This window comes from Leguminivora glycinivorella, chromosome 27 (genome assembly GCF_023078275.1).
Source record: "Leguminivora glycinivorella isolate SPB_JAAS2020 chromosome 27, LegGlyc_1.1, whole genome shotgun sequence".
Lineage (NCBI taxonomy): Eukaryota > Metazoa > Arthropoda > Insecta > Lepidoptera > Tortricidae > Leguminivora > Leguminivora glycinivorella.
Window position 1 is genome coordinate 3,828,869 of NC_062997.1, and position 18,509 is coordinate 3,847,377.

Sequence of the window (18,509 nt, forward strand, 5' to 3'; positions counted from 1 at the left end):
TCACAGTGTATAGAAACAATTATTGTAAATATGTTTGAAAAGAAAAAAAATATTATGTGAAAACATTATTTCTCGCTGAGAGTACTAAACTATGAAAGACGTTGCAATACTGAAACGGTATACCATAATTTTAAGTATAACTCGATGGCAATTAATACAAGTAGCTTTTAAAATGACTTTTTAGGTATTTTATAGTATTATTTAGAGTATTAGTGATTTCTAATTATCTCATTAAAATTGTGGAAATTACATGAAATTGATCTAACAATTTCCATACAAAACTGCCATGTCCTAAGCATTTTATATGAAAAATGTGACAGCTACGTTGAAAATGGCGTCCTCATTACATAGACGGTCAACTAAATCTTGGCACTTTTTTTAGTATGAATAGGTAGACGTTTGACCACGATCACACCTGATGGTAAGTGATGATGCGGTCTACGGTGGAGCACGCTACCTATGAGATACCTATTTACTCTCGCTTTAAAGAGACCTGGATTGTACTCATGTGGAAACACAGACTCAGGCAGGGCATTCCACTCCTTGGCGGTTCACAAAATAAATGTTGAAGCGAAATGCTTAGTGCGAAATTTTGATTTCCTATGGGAATTAAACAGTCTCCCCTATATTTTGAATCAATTTTTAAGTGTTATGGCTCGTTGATGATTCTACCAACGTCAAAGTACCCTACATTTTTCAAATTAGCCGCCTGTTTGCCAAGAGATATATAGTGACATTAGTGACTAAAGTTAAACATTACAATTTTCTTTTCATTGACAGACGAAGATACAAACAGTAAAACAGACACAAGTGTTAATAAACATTAATATTTAATATTTTTGTTATGTGTTTTTTGTACGTCCATGTGCCATAGCCACTGGTCCCACCCCGAGCTAGTAAGCTATGAGCACAGAACTTAATTTAGATAGAAGAAACAAATTCATATATTTGTATAGGGGCCGAGCGTGTCAAATTTTGTACTGAAGTTGATTCTTGCCTGTAATTTTAAATATGTCTCAGGCTCTTGATTGTTCATAATTTTTGTGTTGTTGCAATTGAATATCACGTAACGAGGCATTTTTTATGTTTTGGTTGACTTCAACCACACCTCGGACACTGGCGATTAAATATATGAAAGAGGCGCGTTCCTAGCACACAGTCTAAGCTCGTGTAGGTGAACGCGTACTATGCTTGTATGAGTGAGATATGACAGGTCGACTGTTCGCGTTTTTGACAGGCGGTAACTGTCAGGTAACCGAGAGGGGGTGGGCGGCACTTTCAGCGGGGAGCGGGAGTGGCCATACTGTACGATAGTACTCTTTATTATACTGTGCTTCAACTTACAAAAATTGACGCCCGAAAGCTGCAAGCTGCGAGTAAAGACGGACAACTCAGTGGATTTCACTGAGTTCATTTGATACGCTAAGTAGATACGTTTGCTTGATCTATGGCATAGATCAAATTCTATGGTATATATGACATCTGTGGCTATGAGCTATCGGCTATAAAAACGAACAAAAGATAAGCACTCCCGTGTAAATAAAAGAGACACGGCGATATTGATAGCTCACCGCTGGGCGAGTAACTATAAACATCGCCGTGTCTCTTTTATTTGCACGGGAGTGCTTATCTTTTGTTCGTTTTTGTAGCCGATAGCTCGTAGCTTACTAGCTCGCGGTGGAACCAGTGCCTTAGATTGTTATTGTTACGTTGTAGACGTCGTAGTTGATCGATAGATGTCGCTAGCGTCTATGTAGTTTCCCGCCTTATATGACGCCAAAATTTTGAGATTTGTTTTCTTTGAGACTTTTTGATTTCAAATATCAGATCTATTAATTATTTTGGGGTGTTGGCATCGCTAAACTACGTCGAAAATTCCAATTGATTCAGTATTCAAATATTTGCGTATACGATTATGTATAAGTTATTTTATCAAGCTACTAAATTAATTGTCATTTTATCCTAGCATAGAGACATGTATACGTAAATCATACCTCACTATTTTAAATTCAAATAATTCGTAATTAATGTGACAAAAATACGCTTCCATTTTGATTTTTGTTACAGCAGAAAATGTCGTTATTAAATACTTATATTTTATTTTAAAATACAACTAACACGGATGTCAGACATGTTTTAAAAAACATATACATATATTTTGTTTTTAAATATTAAAAGGACTATACGGTTTTTTGCTACGAATACTGGCAACTTTCATACATTACTTACTTTTGGATTATAATTCGATTTATTAGATTTTGACGTGTCTATTGAACATTTTAAAAATTGTTTTAAATGTTCATAAAACTATATTAGTATTCTGATAGGAGACTAGACTTCACCACATCCGAACATTAGGGAGCCTTTCTACCAGAGTTGCGCTACGTGGATGTTTCATATCCACCAATCAGCTTAGTCGGACCCGTTCCCACCAGCGCTGAGCTAAGCTCTGGTGGAAAGGCAGCCTTAAGCGAGGCCGTTCATATTTATGAAATAGTACTTAATTTTTTTTTCAAATACTAAATAAAAAAAAATAATATAATAAGTATTTAACAACGATATTTAAAAGAGTTATTTAACTAGTAAACAAGTCGCCTAAAATAAATTCCTTCGCCTTTACTGTAAATATACTGTTTAAATTCCCTTATTTACTAGTTAAGTAGCTAGCTTGCCTTCGTCAATTCGGAGCCGGTTGTGAGTTTCCGTTTTCGCCCTCAAACGACTGATGAAATAGAAAAAAAAGTATTTTGTACCACGGGAACCGTCCATAGTCGAAACTTATTTATTTACATAAAGTATTAGTTTTGTAATTAAATGTAGATTTTTGAAAAATTGTTGTACTTCGAAAAAACCTACAGCTGGCCTAGTCGAAGCATAGATTAAATAAGAGATCATACCATCCCATACATTAAAATGCGACCGCCTAACGCGCATACACTAAACCACACATAGATGGCGTTACAAAAAAAATGTAGCCTTCGATTATACTTGTAGATGGCGTTAAGTGTCACTTGTGACATAGATTTATGGCTCGAAAGTGACACTTAACGCCAATCTACAAATAATCGATGGCAACAAGGCGTTTTTTGTGGCTTCTATGTGTGGTGTGGTTAGGGTTGTAAATAGAAAAAAAAAACAAATGTTTTTTTTCAGAACTGTGAAAAAAAAAACATGAAAAAAAACCGAGCACCTTGGTTTTTTTTCTAAATATGGTTTTTTTTCAGATGAACAAATAATACGACAATAACGGTTTTTCGTGAGTTGTAACGTGTTTCAATAACAATAACGTAAATTTTAATTCAATTAACGTTCAGTATACAAACGTTTATTGGGGAATCCCCGGTGCTGCGTGTAGCGTGGAGAGGCAGTGGTGTTGCCAACAGTAAAAAGTGATAACTACCAACTACAGATTTCGTAAATGTTACTTTTATAAGACTAGAAATTAAAGTTATTTGATTAAATTCGTTTAATAGTTAACATTAAGTCTAAAAAACCGTATAAAAGTATTAACTACTTTCAAATTTTGAGATTTCGTACTTTAGAAAAAAAAACATACTCCAGAAAAAAAACTGTTTTTTTTCACGGTTTTTTTTCATGTTTTTTTTTCAAGCCAGAAAAAAACGGTTTTTTTGCAACCCTAGGTGTGGTGTATGCGCGTTCTTAGGCGGTCGCATTTTAATGTATGGGATGGTATGATCTTCTTATATTTAATCTATGGTCTAAGTGACAATTGTTAACGCTAAATAACGATCGGAACGCAGTTTGGCTCTGTCGTACCACTACAGGAGAGCGACAGAGAGAGCTACATATTAGCTATACGCTTACGAAGCGTACAGATGTAGTGCGAAAAGAATTTCCTTCGTATTGTTACGGAAACGTACGAACATGTCTTGCTTAGAGATGCAACGAATAGTTGTTTGGCCGGATACCGGATACCGAATATTCGGACAGCAGAAATTTACCTACAATACCTACAATTTAAGCAGGGAGCGGGCGCGTCGTGCAGGTTTTGACTTGTTTCGTAGTGAAATTCGCTCAGAAACCGTTTTTGTTTAAACGTTTATTTTTTTTAAATAATTAACGGCTATGATTATAAGTATCATAACCGTAACTGATTTTTTTTTACATTTAATTTGTTTACCCTAAATCATTCTATCAAAAATAGCACATCCGGTATCCGGCCGAATATTAAAATAAGGGCCGAATAGGCCGGATACCGAATAGTAACCGAATATTCTGTGCATCTCTAGTCATGCTATTTCAGCCAGTCTCAGTACAAGACGTACTGACACTGTTTGAACCAGCATGACAAATACGAACGTTTCCGTAAAAACAAAAAGCTTTTCGAACTAGATCTGTAGTGTAAACGCTTGTGACGTACCCAGGATACGTAGCCAAATGTACAAACGACGACTACCTTCAATGATTGTCATTTCAGCTAGGCCAGCCTATGAAAAACTCCCTAATTAACAGTATCAAATGAATATAGTGCCTTGTTTCAAAATACACTACATACTATATATTGCATAATAATACAAATAAATATAGTTTTGTAATTAAAAAGTAACATTTTATTTGCATATAAAAAACGTAAAATCTGAATAAAATAGGTTCGTAAAGTGTACGAATTTTTCAAAAATCTACATTAAAAGTACTCATTGTAAGTTTCTTTAAGGCAGCCATATTAGTATTAGTGAAATAATTTAAGAATTCAAAATTATACGACTCATTTGACCTTACCATAGATTAATTATAAGAAGATTATACCGTCTTATACATTAAAATGCCGCCTAAGAACGTGCAAAAAGTAGATGGCGCCACTAAAAATGCCTTGTTGTCATTGATTACTTCTAGATTGGCGTTAAGGGTCACTTTCGAGCCATAAGTCTATGTCGAAAGTGACACTTACGCCATCTACAAGTATAATCGATGGCATTTTTTTAGTGGTTCCATCTACTTTTTGAACGTTCTTACGCGGTCGCATTTTAATGTATGGGACGGTATAATCTTCTTATAGTTAATCTATGACCTTATCACGGGTTTGACTGTATTTGCTGGCGTTTGAGTGCGAGCGAGATGTACAGAAAATTAGTTACGTAAACGTTAGCGAATGCCGTCAAACCTTTGGTAGGGCTACTTATACAGTTACATACATATGTATACTCAGAAAATTCGATTCAAAATTGTATACGCTATAATCGAAATACTTTTTAAATATAAGTGTAAAATTGAAAAACTGTTTATTTTGAAAGGCTTTGGAAATAAAGTTCCCTCTTCTGAATTAAAAATGTTTTCGCTAAAATTATTGGATAAAAAAATTAAACAGTATTGTAATTTTTAAAACAGAATTGGGAACTATGTAAATGAAGATTAAAAGTTTACTTAATTTTGTGTCAAAAACTATTGATGTAAAATTAAATAAAAATATTGATTCTTTTGCAATTAGGTAAAGCATAAAATTGCTTATTAATAAAAAAAGTGATGTCGTCTATACGAAGCAACGGATATACGTAAAGGAATGGTGAAAGATTTTTTTATCATTATTAACTGTATACTTGTAGTAATAAAAAATGTAATTTTACTAAAGTATTTTAACGATTTTTTTTTATAAATATAGTGAAAATGTCCACTCTCTAGTATACTATAGATATACGCTTGTTAGTTGTAAGTTTCCAAGTTACGTATACATATTGCATAATAAGGCGCTAGTCAATAAATACATTTTAGGCTCAAATTGTATTTTATTTTTAAAACCTTTAAATAAACATAGACGAACCGCAGCAATCACGGTTGCCGGTTCTGGGTACTAACGTAAATGTGCAATTTTTTTATTGGTTTAACCTTTATTTTTATTTAAAAAAAACTCTTTTCAGACATTTTCATGAACTCCCTAAAACTCTTTTTTACCCTCAGAAATGCGTGGTTAAAAATTTTCGGGTTCCTCATGTTACTCAGTTTAGTTGCTACTGACTAAATGGACAACCTTATATATTACCTACATCGTAGTAATGATTGTTTTGTCGGTAGTAAAATACTTGATAAGATAAAGAGTTTATATCTGTCTTTTAGGGTTCCACAGGACAACAACGTCAAAAATAATAATTATTTGTTTTACAAGGGGGCAAAGTTTGTTAAACCGCACGTGCCAATATTGATACCCGAGCAAGCGAAAGATTCCAATATTGAACCGCGAGCGTAGCGAGTGGTTCAAAAAGTGGAATCTTGAGCGTTGCGAGGGTTTCAAGGCACGAAGGTTAAACAAACTTTGCCACCGAGTGAAACACAAAATTTTTCACCACACCAACACGAACAAAATACTGACTATAAAACATCAAACTAAATCAAATCCATCGATTTATTCAATATTTATGATTCAAAATCATCATTTATATATCAAGTAAAAATTTGTATGAAATTACTTTGCACTCTTGTGGATAAAATGCAATTTTGCTATCTGTTTTCGAATAGCAAAGTAAGCCTTTACCCGTTGGTGTGGTGAAAATATTATTTTTTTCACCACACAGCTCGAACAAAATACTGACTATAAATTTATAAAACATCAAACTAAATCATATCCATCAATTAATTCAGTATTTACTGTGCATCATTAATTATAGGTAAAAACCGGCCAAGAGCGTGTCGGGCCACGCTCAGTGTAGGGTTCCGTAGTTTTTCGTATTTTTCTCAAAAACTACTGAACCTATCAAGTTCAAAACAATTTTCCTAGAAAGTATTTATAAAGTTCTACTTTTGTGATTTTTTTCATATTTTTTAAACATATGGTTCAAAAGTTAGAGGGGGGGGACGCACTTTTTTTTCCTTTAGAAGTGATTATTTCCGAAAATATTAATATTATCAAAAAACCGGCCAAGAGCGTGTCGGGCCACGCTCAGTGTAGGGTTCCGTAGTTTTCCGTATTTTTCTCAAAAACTACTGAACCTATCAAGTTCAAAACAATTTTCCTAGAAAGTCTTTATAAAGTTCTACTTTTGTGATTTTTTTCATATTTTTTAAACATATGGTTCAAAAGTTAGAGGGGGGGGACGCACTTTTTTTTCCTTTAGGAGCGATTATTTCCGAAAATATTAACATTATCAAAAAACGATCTTAGTAAACCCTTATTCATTTTTAAATACCTATCCAACAATATATCACACGTTGGGGTTGGAATGAAAAAAAATCAGCCCCCACTTTACATGTAGGGGGTACCCTAATAAAACATTTTTTTCCATTTTTTATTTTTGCACTTTGTTGGCGTGATTGATATACATATTGGTACCAAATTTCAGCTTTCTAGTGCTAACGGTTACTGAGATTATCCGCGGACGGACGGACGGACGGACGGACGGACGGACGGACGGACGGACGGACGGACGGACGGACGGACGGACGGACGGACAGACAGACATGGCGAAACTATAAGGGTTCCTAGTTGACTACGGAACCCTAAAAACGGTCTTAGTAAACCCTTATTCATTTTTAAATACCTATCCAACAATATATCACACGTTGGGGTTGGAATGAAAAAAAATATCAGCCCCCACTTTACATGTATGGGGGGTACCCTAATAAAACATTTTTTTCCATTTTTTATTTTTGCACTTTGTTGGCGTGATTGATATATGTATTGGTACCAAATTTCAGCTTTCTAGTGCTTACGGTTACTGAGATTATCCGCGGACGGACGGACGGACGGACGGACAGACAGACATGGCGAAACTATAAGGGTTCCTAGTTGACTACGGAACCCTAAAAATCTACCAACCAACTTAAGACATCAAGTTAAAATTTGTATGAAATTACTTTGCACGCTTGAGGATAAAATGCACTTTTGCTATCTATTTTCGAAAAACAAAGTAAGCTTTTACCAGTTGGTATAGTGAAAACAAATAGATATTACTCATACCTATAATTCTGTATTCTGTACTGCTATTGATATTCGAATAATAATAATTGTTGAATGTTTATTCAAATGTAAATGGAGCGGAACCCTCACTCATCTCGCCAATAAGTAACAATTTTTAGGGTTCCGTAGTCAACTAGGAACCCTTATAGTTTCGCCATGTCTGTCTGTCCGTCCGTCCGTCCGTCCGTCCGCGGATAATCTCAGTAACCGTTAGCACTAGAAAGCTGAAATTTGGTACCAATATGTATATTAATCACGCCAACAAAGTGCAAAAATAAAAAACCGGCCAAGAGCGTGTCGGGCCACGCTCAGTGTAGGGTTCCGTAGTTTTCCGTATTTTTCTCAAAAACTACTGAATCTATCAAGTTCAAAACAATTTTCCTAGAAAGTTTTTATAAAGATCTACTATTGTGATTTTTTTCATATTTTTTGAACATAGGGTTCAAAAGTTAGAGGGGGGGGGACGCACTTTTTTTTCCTTTAGAAGCGATTATTTCCGAAAATATTAATATTATCAAAAAACGATCTTAGTAAACCCTTCTTCATTTTTTAATACCTATCCAACAATATATCACACGTTGGGGTTGGAATGAAAAAAAATATCCGCCCCCACTTTACATGTAGGGGGGGTACCCTAATAAAACATTTTTTTCCATTTTTTATTTTTGCACTTTGTTGGCGTGATTGATATACATATTGGTACCAAATTTCAGCTTTCTAGTGCTTACGGTTACTGAGATTATCCGCGGACGGACGGACGGACGGACGGACGGACGGACGGACGGACGGACGGACGGACGGACGGACAGACAGACATGGCGAAACTATAAGGGTTCCTAGTTGACTACGGAACCCTAAAAATGGAAAAAAATGTTTTATTAGGGTACCCCCCCTACATGTAAAGTGGGGGCTGATATTTTTTTTCATTCCAACCACAACGTGTGATATATTGTTGGATAGGTATTAAAAATGAATAAGGGTTTACTAAGACCGTTTTTTGATAATATTAATATTTTCGTAAATAATCGCTTCTAAAGGAAAAAAAAGTGCGTCCCCCTCTAACTTTTGAACCATATGTTTGAAAAATATGAAAAAAATCACAAAAGTAGAACTTTATAAAGACTACACTGATTCAAACTTTCACGATTTTTACACATATTTAAAATTGCAAACGGGACTTAATCGCGTATTTACTATGTTTTAAACACTTATAAGATTGATTGCAGTTGTGGTAGTTCCTACATTGGTGAGACGAAACGTACCATAGCGGAAAGGGTCAAGGAACATATCGCAGCTGTCAAAAATCGCCAGGTGAACAAGTCTGCCGTTGCTGAACACTTGCTACAGTCAGGGCCTAACCATTGGATTGAGCTTCACAACCCTAAAATTCTCTCTACAGATCGTGGGTATTATAGTAGAAAAATACGTGAAGCCATTGAAATTAAGAAGTATAAAAATTTCAATCGAGACGAAGGTTTTAATATCTCATCCACATGGAACCCGGTCATTAGTAAATGCAAGAAGAAACAAATATCGCGGGTTGAAAAACCGAATATCGTGAGTGTTGTGTGTCGACAAGGTGACATCCCTAGTGCACAAACTGTTCAAGTGGGTAGTCAGGACCAGGTGCGGGTAGTTCGAAAAACTCGTACAGCTAGAAGATGTTGATGTCAACTTCAGCCAGTCTGCTCCGAGACCACGGGGACAATGCCGTCCTTGAAACGTCGGAGGTTAGTGTTTAAAACATAGTAAATACGCGATTAAGTCCCGTTTGCAATTTTAAATATTTATAAAGACTTTCTAGGAAAATTGTTTTGAACTTGATAGGTTGAGTAGTTTTTGAGAAAAATACGGAAAACTACGGAACCCTACACTGAGCGTGGCCCGACACGCTCTTGGCCGGTTTTTATTAATATTTATTTACATCATTTGCTATTTGTTATGTAGAGATACCACATCGTGGCAGAAACAGACGTCAATTAAGAAATACATTTTTAGTGTTTTATTTTATATTTAAACTTTGCAAGGTAAGTGTTTTTATATATTTTCATAGTGTTATGAATTACACATTATATTTTTAACCCCCGACGCAAAAACGACGGGGTGTTATAAGTTTGACGTGCCTGTCTGTGTGTGTGTGCCTGTCTGTGGCTTCGTAGCTCCCGAATGGATGAAGCTATTTAGATTTAGTTTTTTTGTTTGAAAGCTGAGTTAGTCGGGAGTGTTCTTAGCCATGTTTCATGAAAATCGGTCTACTATGTCGCGGTCGGGGGTTTTTCAAAATTTTAATTTTGTGGTTAGGTTATAATTTATCGCCACTCGTTCGTAACTTATTTTCCGCAGTTATTTCCTTTACTTAATGTACTATTTTAGTTTTATTTAGTGTAATTTTATTTTTCCTGCAGTTGAACCAAAATGGGCTGGGAAAGATCAAAAGAAGGCTACCCCAGAATCTGGTCGGAGTTCACATGCGAGAAGACGAAACAGAGGTTCATAATAAAGGACCTCTCAGAAGAGTATTACGACATAGCGCTTGGCTACATGACGAATATATTCCTCAACGAATCTGCTATATGCAAGCCTTTAAGTAAGTTTTGGTATGTTTCTTTAGTTTAGGTTTCAAAAAGTATTTCGTCAACCGTACATGCAAAACGTTCTCGATTATTTCCTCTATGGTTTATGATTTTAAGTGAACGGTTTTTCAAGAATACACAAATATTAACTAAGACGTAAAGAGAGGCGTAATATTATAGAAGTCGCGTTCGACCGGGCAATGTGGCGGCGGATTTGCCTCAGCTTCAAGTCAATGACTGGCAAAAGGCTGCGCAGGATCGGGACAGGTAGCGATCTCTCGTTTCGGAGGCCAAGATTCACTTTGGATCACTGAGACAAAATAGTTAGTTATAGATATCAATAAATATAAACAGATTCGAGACATTACTGTTATATTAATTTCTATGGACCTTGCATTAAAATACATAGTACGTTTCAGGAATCCTCGAGGACCCAGTATCTCGTCTCCAGATGCAGCAAAAGTGGATGAAGATCATGCGATCCAACATGGCTATCATTTGCTGCACTGACGACGATGAGGTGCCCAGGGTCGCGGCTATACACTTCACGGTTGTACGAGAAAAGGGGCAAGAACAGGTAAACCTACACTCTTTTTTACCCCCGACGCAAAAAGTGTTTGTCTGTTTGTCTGTCTGCTTCTCTGTCTATGTGTCTCCTTAATGGATGGACCGATTTAGACTTTTTTTGTTTGAAAGCTGAATTAGTCGGGAGTGTTCTTAGCCATGTTTCATGGAAATCGGTCCACTATTTTTTTTGGCAAACTAGTCCGCCTCATGGAAAGCGGTCACCGTAACCTACGGACGCCTGCAACTCAAGGGGTATCACATGCGCATTGCCAACCCATTAGAAATTTGTACACTCCTTTTATGAAGAACCCCATACTTCATCGGGAATACCTCGGCAGGAAGCTCATTCCACAGCCGGAGCGTCCGCGGGAGGAAATTCCTCTGAAACCGCACGGTACGCGACCAAGGTTTAGGTTGCAAGGTGTGTGGATGAGCGCCCTGTCGATGGCGAGCGGTGCGATGATGAAAAGGTAGGGGGTTTTTCAAAATTTAAATATTGTATTATTTTTTCATGCTGTCTATCTTCCAGCCTAGCCAAGACCCCTCAAGATTGAATAAGTACGAGCAGTTCACAGAAGTGGTGGAACAGCTGACTGTCTCAGGAGACCTCTTCACCAGGTTCGATTCCGGCGCGTACCTGTTTTCACTGGGGCTCTTCGTGTTACCAGAATTCCGGGGGCTTGGAATTGCTACACACATACTTAAGTCTAGGTAAGTTTTTTAAGAAGTATTTTTACTTTCAACATTTAGTAATATAAGTCGACTTAAAATAAGATATACAGGATAATTGTTATAATTAAGAAAATGAGAACCTTAATGACGAAATAAAACTTAGAAAAAATTTCAATTCATTAAATAAATCTCAAAATAGGAATAAAAACAAATGATTTAACTTTTTGCTTAATTTTTGTACAAACTTTTTGAGAACTGCTGTTATATCATTGAATAATCGGTGAATTCATTTCAGGTTAACAATATGCAGAGCCCTAGGGCTCCGCGGGACTGGGAACGTGTTCTCGACACCGGGGGCGCAGGCCGCGGCGCGCTCCGCCGGCTACCAAGAGGTCGTCGCAAGGGTGTACGAGGGACAGAGACTGGCTTTGATGGCCGCTAGTGTTCAGTGATTAATAGTTATTTTCCCCTCACTAGCTCGGAAACACGTGTTTGTCCTTTAATACCAGCGGGTAAAAACGCATTTTATCCACTAGTGGGTAAAGTAATTTGACCTTGAATAAAGTCAAATTAACTGCTTTAAAATTGATTGAAGTAGCTGAATCTAGTAAAAAAGATGATTTACCACCTGTGGAACTACTGGAAGCAGTGATAAATGCATTTTTTGCGTTGTAGTTTCCTCGCTATAGTGAGGGGAAAAGTTTTGTGTTACACTCGGGTGCAAATGTATTTTACTTCTCGTGTGTTAAAATACAACTTTGCCCCCTTGTATAACAAATAACTATTGTTTTACAAGGGGGCAAAGTTGTTTAATCGCAGGTGTGTGTTTTTGCCACTTCAGGCAAAGGATGTTTCAATCAGCTAACGATTTTTTTGCACAACTAAAATTTGACTATAAATCTATAAAAAAATATTACACGGTATGAAAAATGCATTTTTATTATAACGTTTTACAATTATTTCAGTGTATTTTACATTTATTTTGTAAATTTCACGTAGATAAATCACTATAATTTGCAATCTGGCAGGAAATTGTGACGGCCATCTCGATTTGCGCTTGACCGCGTTGCCATAGCAACGTTGAAGGTTTTGCCTCATGATTTTTTTTCTCTGTGTTTTCCTCTCAAATGTGATGAAAAATATTGTGTGTAACTCAGGAGGTAAGGATTTTGTAAACTCGTGTCTATAACTCTCTCCAGCCTGCGGCTGTCGCGAGATATTAACACTCGTTGACAAAATCCCCCTTACCTCCCTTGTTGCACAATATACTATTTTCCACTTTTTATTTTTGCACTTTGTCGGCGTGATTGATATACCTACACATTGGTGCCAAATTTCAGCTTTCCAGTCCTAAGTCCGTTTTCATATTATCCGATCCGATATCGGAAGGATTTCAATGAAAAAAATCCAAGATGGTGCCTGTAATGTATGGGATATCGGTCCTACATCCGATATCGGATCGGATAATGTGAAAACGCTACAACGGTTACAGGGATTGTCCGCGGACGGACACGCGGACAGACATGGCGAAACTAAGTAGGTTCCTTTTCTAGTTGACTACGAAACCCTAAAGATGATTTATGAGGAATACAAATAACAATCAAGTTTACCATAACTTTTATTATAAACAAAAATTGGATACAAAAGTACATTCTTATAAAATATTATTTACAAATTCTTAATACGAGTACAATCGTACTAATCCATATTTACCCATTGTTATATTTCACATGGAATGTAGGCACCCTATTTATTATTTATATGAGGTTTTTTAAACTTACTTAAACATTTCGACAGATGGCGTTACATTTGTTAAAAAATAAAACTTGATCGCAGTCCATTGTTCAAATCCTTATTTTTTTATGTGGATTTATGATATAAAAACATATAAAAGATCTACAAAACTAGAAATGATTATTTATTCATTAATCTCTGCCAATTCAATTATGAATAAATATTTAAAATAAAACACGACCCACTTTTATAACTGTAAACGCCATCTATGGAATGACAATAAAACTTCTAAATAAAGAACAAAAACAGTATAGTCTTGACGTTTTAAAGCTCTTAAAATATATCGCTAGCTGTTGCCCGCGACTTTCTCTTCCTTTGGAACCTTCTAAAATAACTACCAGGATAATATCTACTTTATTTTATTAACAACTAAATTTGTTCAAGAGAAAAACGGGGGCAAAAGTTAGATTTTATTATTAAATATTTTTTTAAATCAAAACCGCAGTTATAAAACTCATCTTTATATTTAATTTGTTTTCATATCAAGAATTAAATGGTTTAAAAAAATATTTTTAAATTTTTAAGTTACTACTACATATGGTTCATAAAAGTCTGTTATCAAAAATACATTTTTAATTTATGTTTCCTTACATTTTCTATTATAATTAAAAAAAAAAAGAACATTCATTTTGAATTGACTTACCTATTTAAATAGATTTTATATCCGTAACATGAAATTCTGTCGTTAAAGATAACGACATATTTCTTGAATATATACCTAATTGATTTTTGACTTAAAATATAAAAATTCAACAAAAATTGAGCAAATTCCATTTCTAATTTAACTTTTTTTACAAATAATAAATATAACATGTGTAAATTTACTAGTTCAGAACTTGTATATTTGTTAGTAGGGACTTTGTTATAATATATGAATTCATTTATTTTACAAAAAACTTGTTCATTATTTTCACAGGTCGTCCTTTTATCACATGAAAATTGTATAAATATATATATTTGTTCTCAACTGGTAACTATTTAATAAATATTGTTTTAATATAAATCTAGTCAAATCCTTACATATTACGACACAAAACAATTTTCGGTAAAAAATATTGATATGATATATTTTTCATTTTCATTAAATTCGATTGTTAAATAAGATTTTAAAAACCCAAATCCATCAGCAATAATCGAACTTAGATATTTATAAAAAAAAACACAACATCATTAATTGTACAATATATGATAATATACACCTATTTGCCACAGTCAACCATATTTACCAAACAAATAGTTTTAGTAAAAATAGTAGTTTTTTTTAGGTTTTTAACCAATATTTAGTTAAGTATTGAGTCCACATTTTATTTAACAATCATTCAATAAAATAATATTTTCGATTTAGAACAAATATGCCATGTATGACATTAACTATTTGTACAGATTGACATTTATATATATGTCAATCTGTACAAATAATTAATGTCATACATATTTTAAAAATTTCCTGAAAATAAATCGCTAAGCTTGTCTTATGAAATGACATGACATGTCTGAATGATATGTCATGTCATTTCATTTGTCTCCCTTTTAATTTCAAAAAAATATGTTTAAGCGTAAATGTCGTAAGGTATGTTTTTTATATTTTATTCTACCTACATATTTCACTTATTTTGGAACTTGTATAATTAGAATGAGCAAATATGCTTAAAATTAAATGATTTGCACGTCATTCATTAAAAAAGGTTTTTAACAAAATTATGATTAGGTTTGTATGTTGTTTTTGTCCTAAAATTTGTAAAAATTTTTTTTTTGTAAAATCGTTAGTGTTAAATGTCAAAAGTTGCAAGACAATAGATTTCCGCCTAAATTATGTGTTTATGTTTTGTATAAAAACAATGAAAAATAGTTTAAAAATACTAATTGCTTCAATACTTAAACAAGCTTTGATCATAATATTAACCTGAAGTTGGTAAAACTTATCGAGCTGACTCCAATAAATTTTAATTAAATAATTTAGATTTTTCTAAAGAGTTTATCCGCGGTTCATTAGGAAAGGGGAGATTGGGGTTGGTTGTCACAGAGGTAGATTGTCACAAACGGCAATTCCTGTTGAACCAAGAAACCACAGTAACGTCAGAAGGTGACAAGTAGCTGTAAACAATGAGATATTATGCATAGCATGCTTGATTTAGGAACCATTGCCATTGGTGACAACCTACCTCTATGACAACCAGCCCCGGCCTCCCCTACCAAAGACAAGATATATCCATTTAAAAATAATACTAGATGAAAAATGCAAAAGCCGTTCTTAATTGTTAATAATAAAGGTTGCGACACACAACCTTTGAACTAAAAACGTGATGTTTTTTCTAAAACCCCGATAAGTATTTTAACTTTAGGTTTAACGTAAACAAACGATTTTACTTAATAGAAAAATAAAGGCACATTCCTAAAAATAATTTTGTTAAAACATCACTCACTGGCACACACAAACCAAAACATTTTTAACGTATAACATTAACATATGATCAAGAATAACGCAAAGCTTCTATCTCTTTCTAACAAGTTTATAAGTCTGAAAGAGACAAATGCTTATTTGACACGCTATATTGAGTAAGGCAATTATCATAATATACTGATTTTCTGGCAAATTTTCAATGAAATCATGAAGAAGTCTTAGGAAAATTCCAGTCACAAAGTGGTAACAACAACGCCTAGTATATATTAATGATATACATACACACGGAGCATTTTTGCGAAAAAAAGATTCAAAACCATGTTTTTCCAAAATAGGTAAATTTAATGTTCCTACTCAGAATCACGAGCCCTTTCGATCCTACTAGGTAAAAAAAATCGTCCCAAATTTAATTTTTCCACTTCGTTACCATTTTTAACCCCCGACGCAAAACGACAGGGTGTTATAAGTTAGACATGTCTCTCAGTGTGTGTGTCTGTCTGTCTGTTTGTTTGTCTGTGTGTGTGTCTGTCTGTGGCATCGTAGCTCCCGAACGGATAAACCGATTTAGATTTCGTTTTTTTTTGTTTGAAAGCTGAGTTAGTCGGGAGTGTTCTTAGCCATGTTTCATGAAAATCGGTCCACTATGTCGCGGTCGGGGGTTTTTTCAATATTTTGATTTTGTGGTTAGGTTAGTTCAAACAGCGGTTACAAAGTGGAAAGTATGTAAATTAATAGAAAAAAAAAATTCTCTTATTTTTTGTCACAGATCGAATGGGCTCGTGATTCTAAGTAGGAAAAACATAAAATTTACCTACCTTAGATTTTTTTTGTGACTGTTCTCGCGGAAATGCCCCCACACACACATAACCTAAAAGTTTGGTAACCTAAACCCTAAACTACACCTCCTTTCGGACAATATAAAACTATTATCAGACCTAATTAAAGTCTCACATTCTAAACCTAAATCAGCCTTCCCTACATCTCCTAGACTTTGACTAAACTCCCTAACTCCACTGTCTATACTCGTTTGTGGTAATAGAATGTAAGGGGGTTCCCTTAGACATATTTTCTGCGTGCTATGTAATATCATAGAACCCCTTCGTAATGTCTCTCGGCCTATCTCGACTATTTCTATGGAGTTCTGTCCGATGACGAAGCTTTTGTATGCCTTAATGAAGACGAATAAGATGGTTAGAATGCCGAAGACTATCATGGAGTATGTGAGCAGGGGGGCTGCGATGGGGCCGACGGTGGTTGCGAGGTAGATCCATCGCCAGATGGGGGTTGTCACTTCGTGGATACCCTGGAAGAAGATTTATGAATAAGAATATGGGCCAAATTGTCAAAACCACACTGAGAGAAAATACAACCAGTTTTCATGTTCGTTCAACAAGTTTTTTTGGTTAAAATAGCGCCTACGTGCTCTTTGGTTCAAACAACAAGCTACTTGTCATTTGAATCGGCAATATATTTGAATCAACAAGTCGATTTTATAAAAACAACTTGACACATATTGTTTTAAACATACGTTTGGCTGATTCAAACGGATAAACCGCAACAAGTCGAACTTGTTAAATTCACAATGCAATTTTCTCTCAGTGCATAGAGAAATAACAAGTAGTGAGTTGTAACTCTATATATCAGTCAATACGAGTTGTTTGTAGTGACATCTAGCGTCAATCACGCGTCAACTAGCATAAATTATCAGTATAGTAAGTAGTTTTTGGAATGAGCACACTGACACTTTATCCCGCCAGGCGGCGCCTGTGAAAGTGCATAAGCATGTCACTGTCCTTCATATGTGAGAGAGAGAGAGAGAGAAAAAAATCATCTTCTCGCTCTCACGTATGAAATTATTTATCTGTGCAACGGACTAATAGGGTGGCGCCATCTGTCATAACCTTTGAGTGTGCATCCTCATTGACCTGTACTGACCTCCTTAATCCACATGACGGGAAAATGATGTCGGGGAACTTGTTGATGTTGTTTATGACACAAATAAATGCCCTTGCCGGGATTCGAACCCTCTGCTTAGGAGGTAGGGTCACTACCTACGACTAGGCCAGCCTAAGACTTGTACCTTTCGAGAAATGGGCCCCAGTGGCTCGTTTCTCGAAAGGTACAGGCCTTGTATTACAAGTGCGCGAACTGTCAAATCGTATGGGTTGTCATGGAAACACAGGTCGTCAAACTGACCTCCTCAATCCACATGACGGGGAAGATGATGTCGGGGAATTTGTTGATGCTGTTCACGTAGATGTTGGGCGCGCGGCTCACTTTGATGTTCAGCTGCACGTGCGGCGCCCTCTAGCGGCGCGCCGAGTCAACACAACCTCACGAACAGAGCTTGATCTAGGGTAGAGCGAGGAGAGGCCGCTCTAGGCGCCAAATGGTAGGAGGGGGCACCAAAAGTACAGATATGTGTTTTTAGTGATTTTTTTAAACGGGGGTGCTAAAATGATCTCTCGCTCTACCCTGCCGGTCCGGACCGATCGGATCCGGTGCTGCTTAGAGTGTTTTCATATTATCCGATCCGAAATCGGATGTAGGAAGGTTATCCGATCCGATCGGTCCTATATCCGATATCGGATCGGAC

The 18,509-nt window shown here is 35.6% G+C and overlaps 2 protein-coding genes across 3 annotated transcripts in view; one reads left to right on the top strand and one right to left on the bottom strand.

Moving 5' to 3' along the window:
- The first annotated feature begins 9,852 nt into the window (after window positions 1–9,852).
- On the top strand, window positions 9,853–12,290 carry LOC125240349. Its single transcript, XM_048148245.1, has 5 exons — window positions 9,853–9,933; window positions 10,312–10,493; window positions 10,899–11,056; window positions 11,576–11,757; window positions 12,014–12,290. Exons 2-5 carry the CDS (start codon window positions 10,322–10,324, stop codon window positions 12,168–12,170), a joined length of 669 nt encoding a protein of 222 aa, XP_048004202.1. The 5' UTR covers window positions 9,853–9,933; window positions 10,312–10,321; the 3' UTR covers window positions 12,171–12,290.
- Window positions 12,291–16,559: 4,269 nt separating this feature from the next.
- LOC125240182 (scavenger receptor class B member 1) overlaps window positions 16,560–18,509 on the bottom strand; it is a 184,183-nt gene continuing 182,233 nt past the window's right edge. Inside the window, exon 12 of one of the 2 annotated variants that reach the window (XM_048148004.1) lies at window positions 16,560–17,216. In XM_048148004.1, coding sequence (XP_048003961.1) covers window positions 16,782–17,216 — 435 coding nt within the window. In that variant the 3' untranslated portion in view covers window positions 16,560–16,781. The remainder of the gene's footprint in view (window positions 17,217–18,509) is intronic. The other variant, XM_048148003.1, reaches the window with a different exon arrangement.

Bases quoted from the DNA above. Each gene is read 5' to 3' on its own strand.
- LOC125240349 (XM_048148245.1), top strand. From the start codon at position 10,322: ATGGGCTGGGAAAGATCAAAAGAAGGCTACCCCAGAATCTGGTCGGAG. The intron at 10,494-10,898 runs GTAAGTTTTGGT...AGTACGTTTCAG, and splicing joins TGCTATATGCAAGCCTTTAA to GAATCCTCGAGGACCCAGTA. The intron at 11,758-12,013 runs GTAAGTTTTTTA...AATTCATTTCAG, and splicing joins ACACACATACTTAAGTCTAG to GTTAACAATATGCAGAGCCC.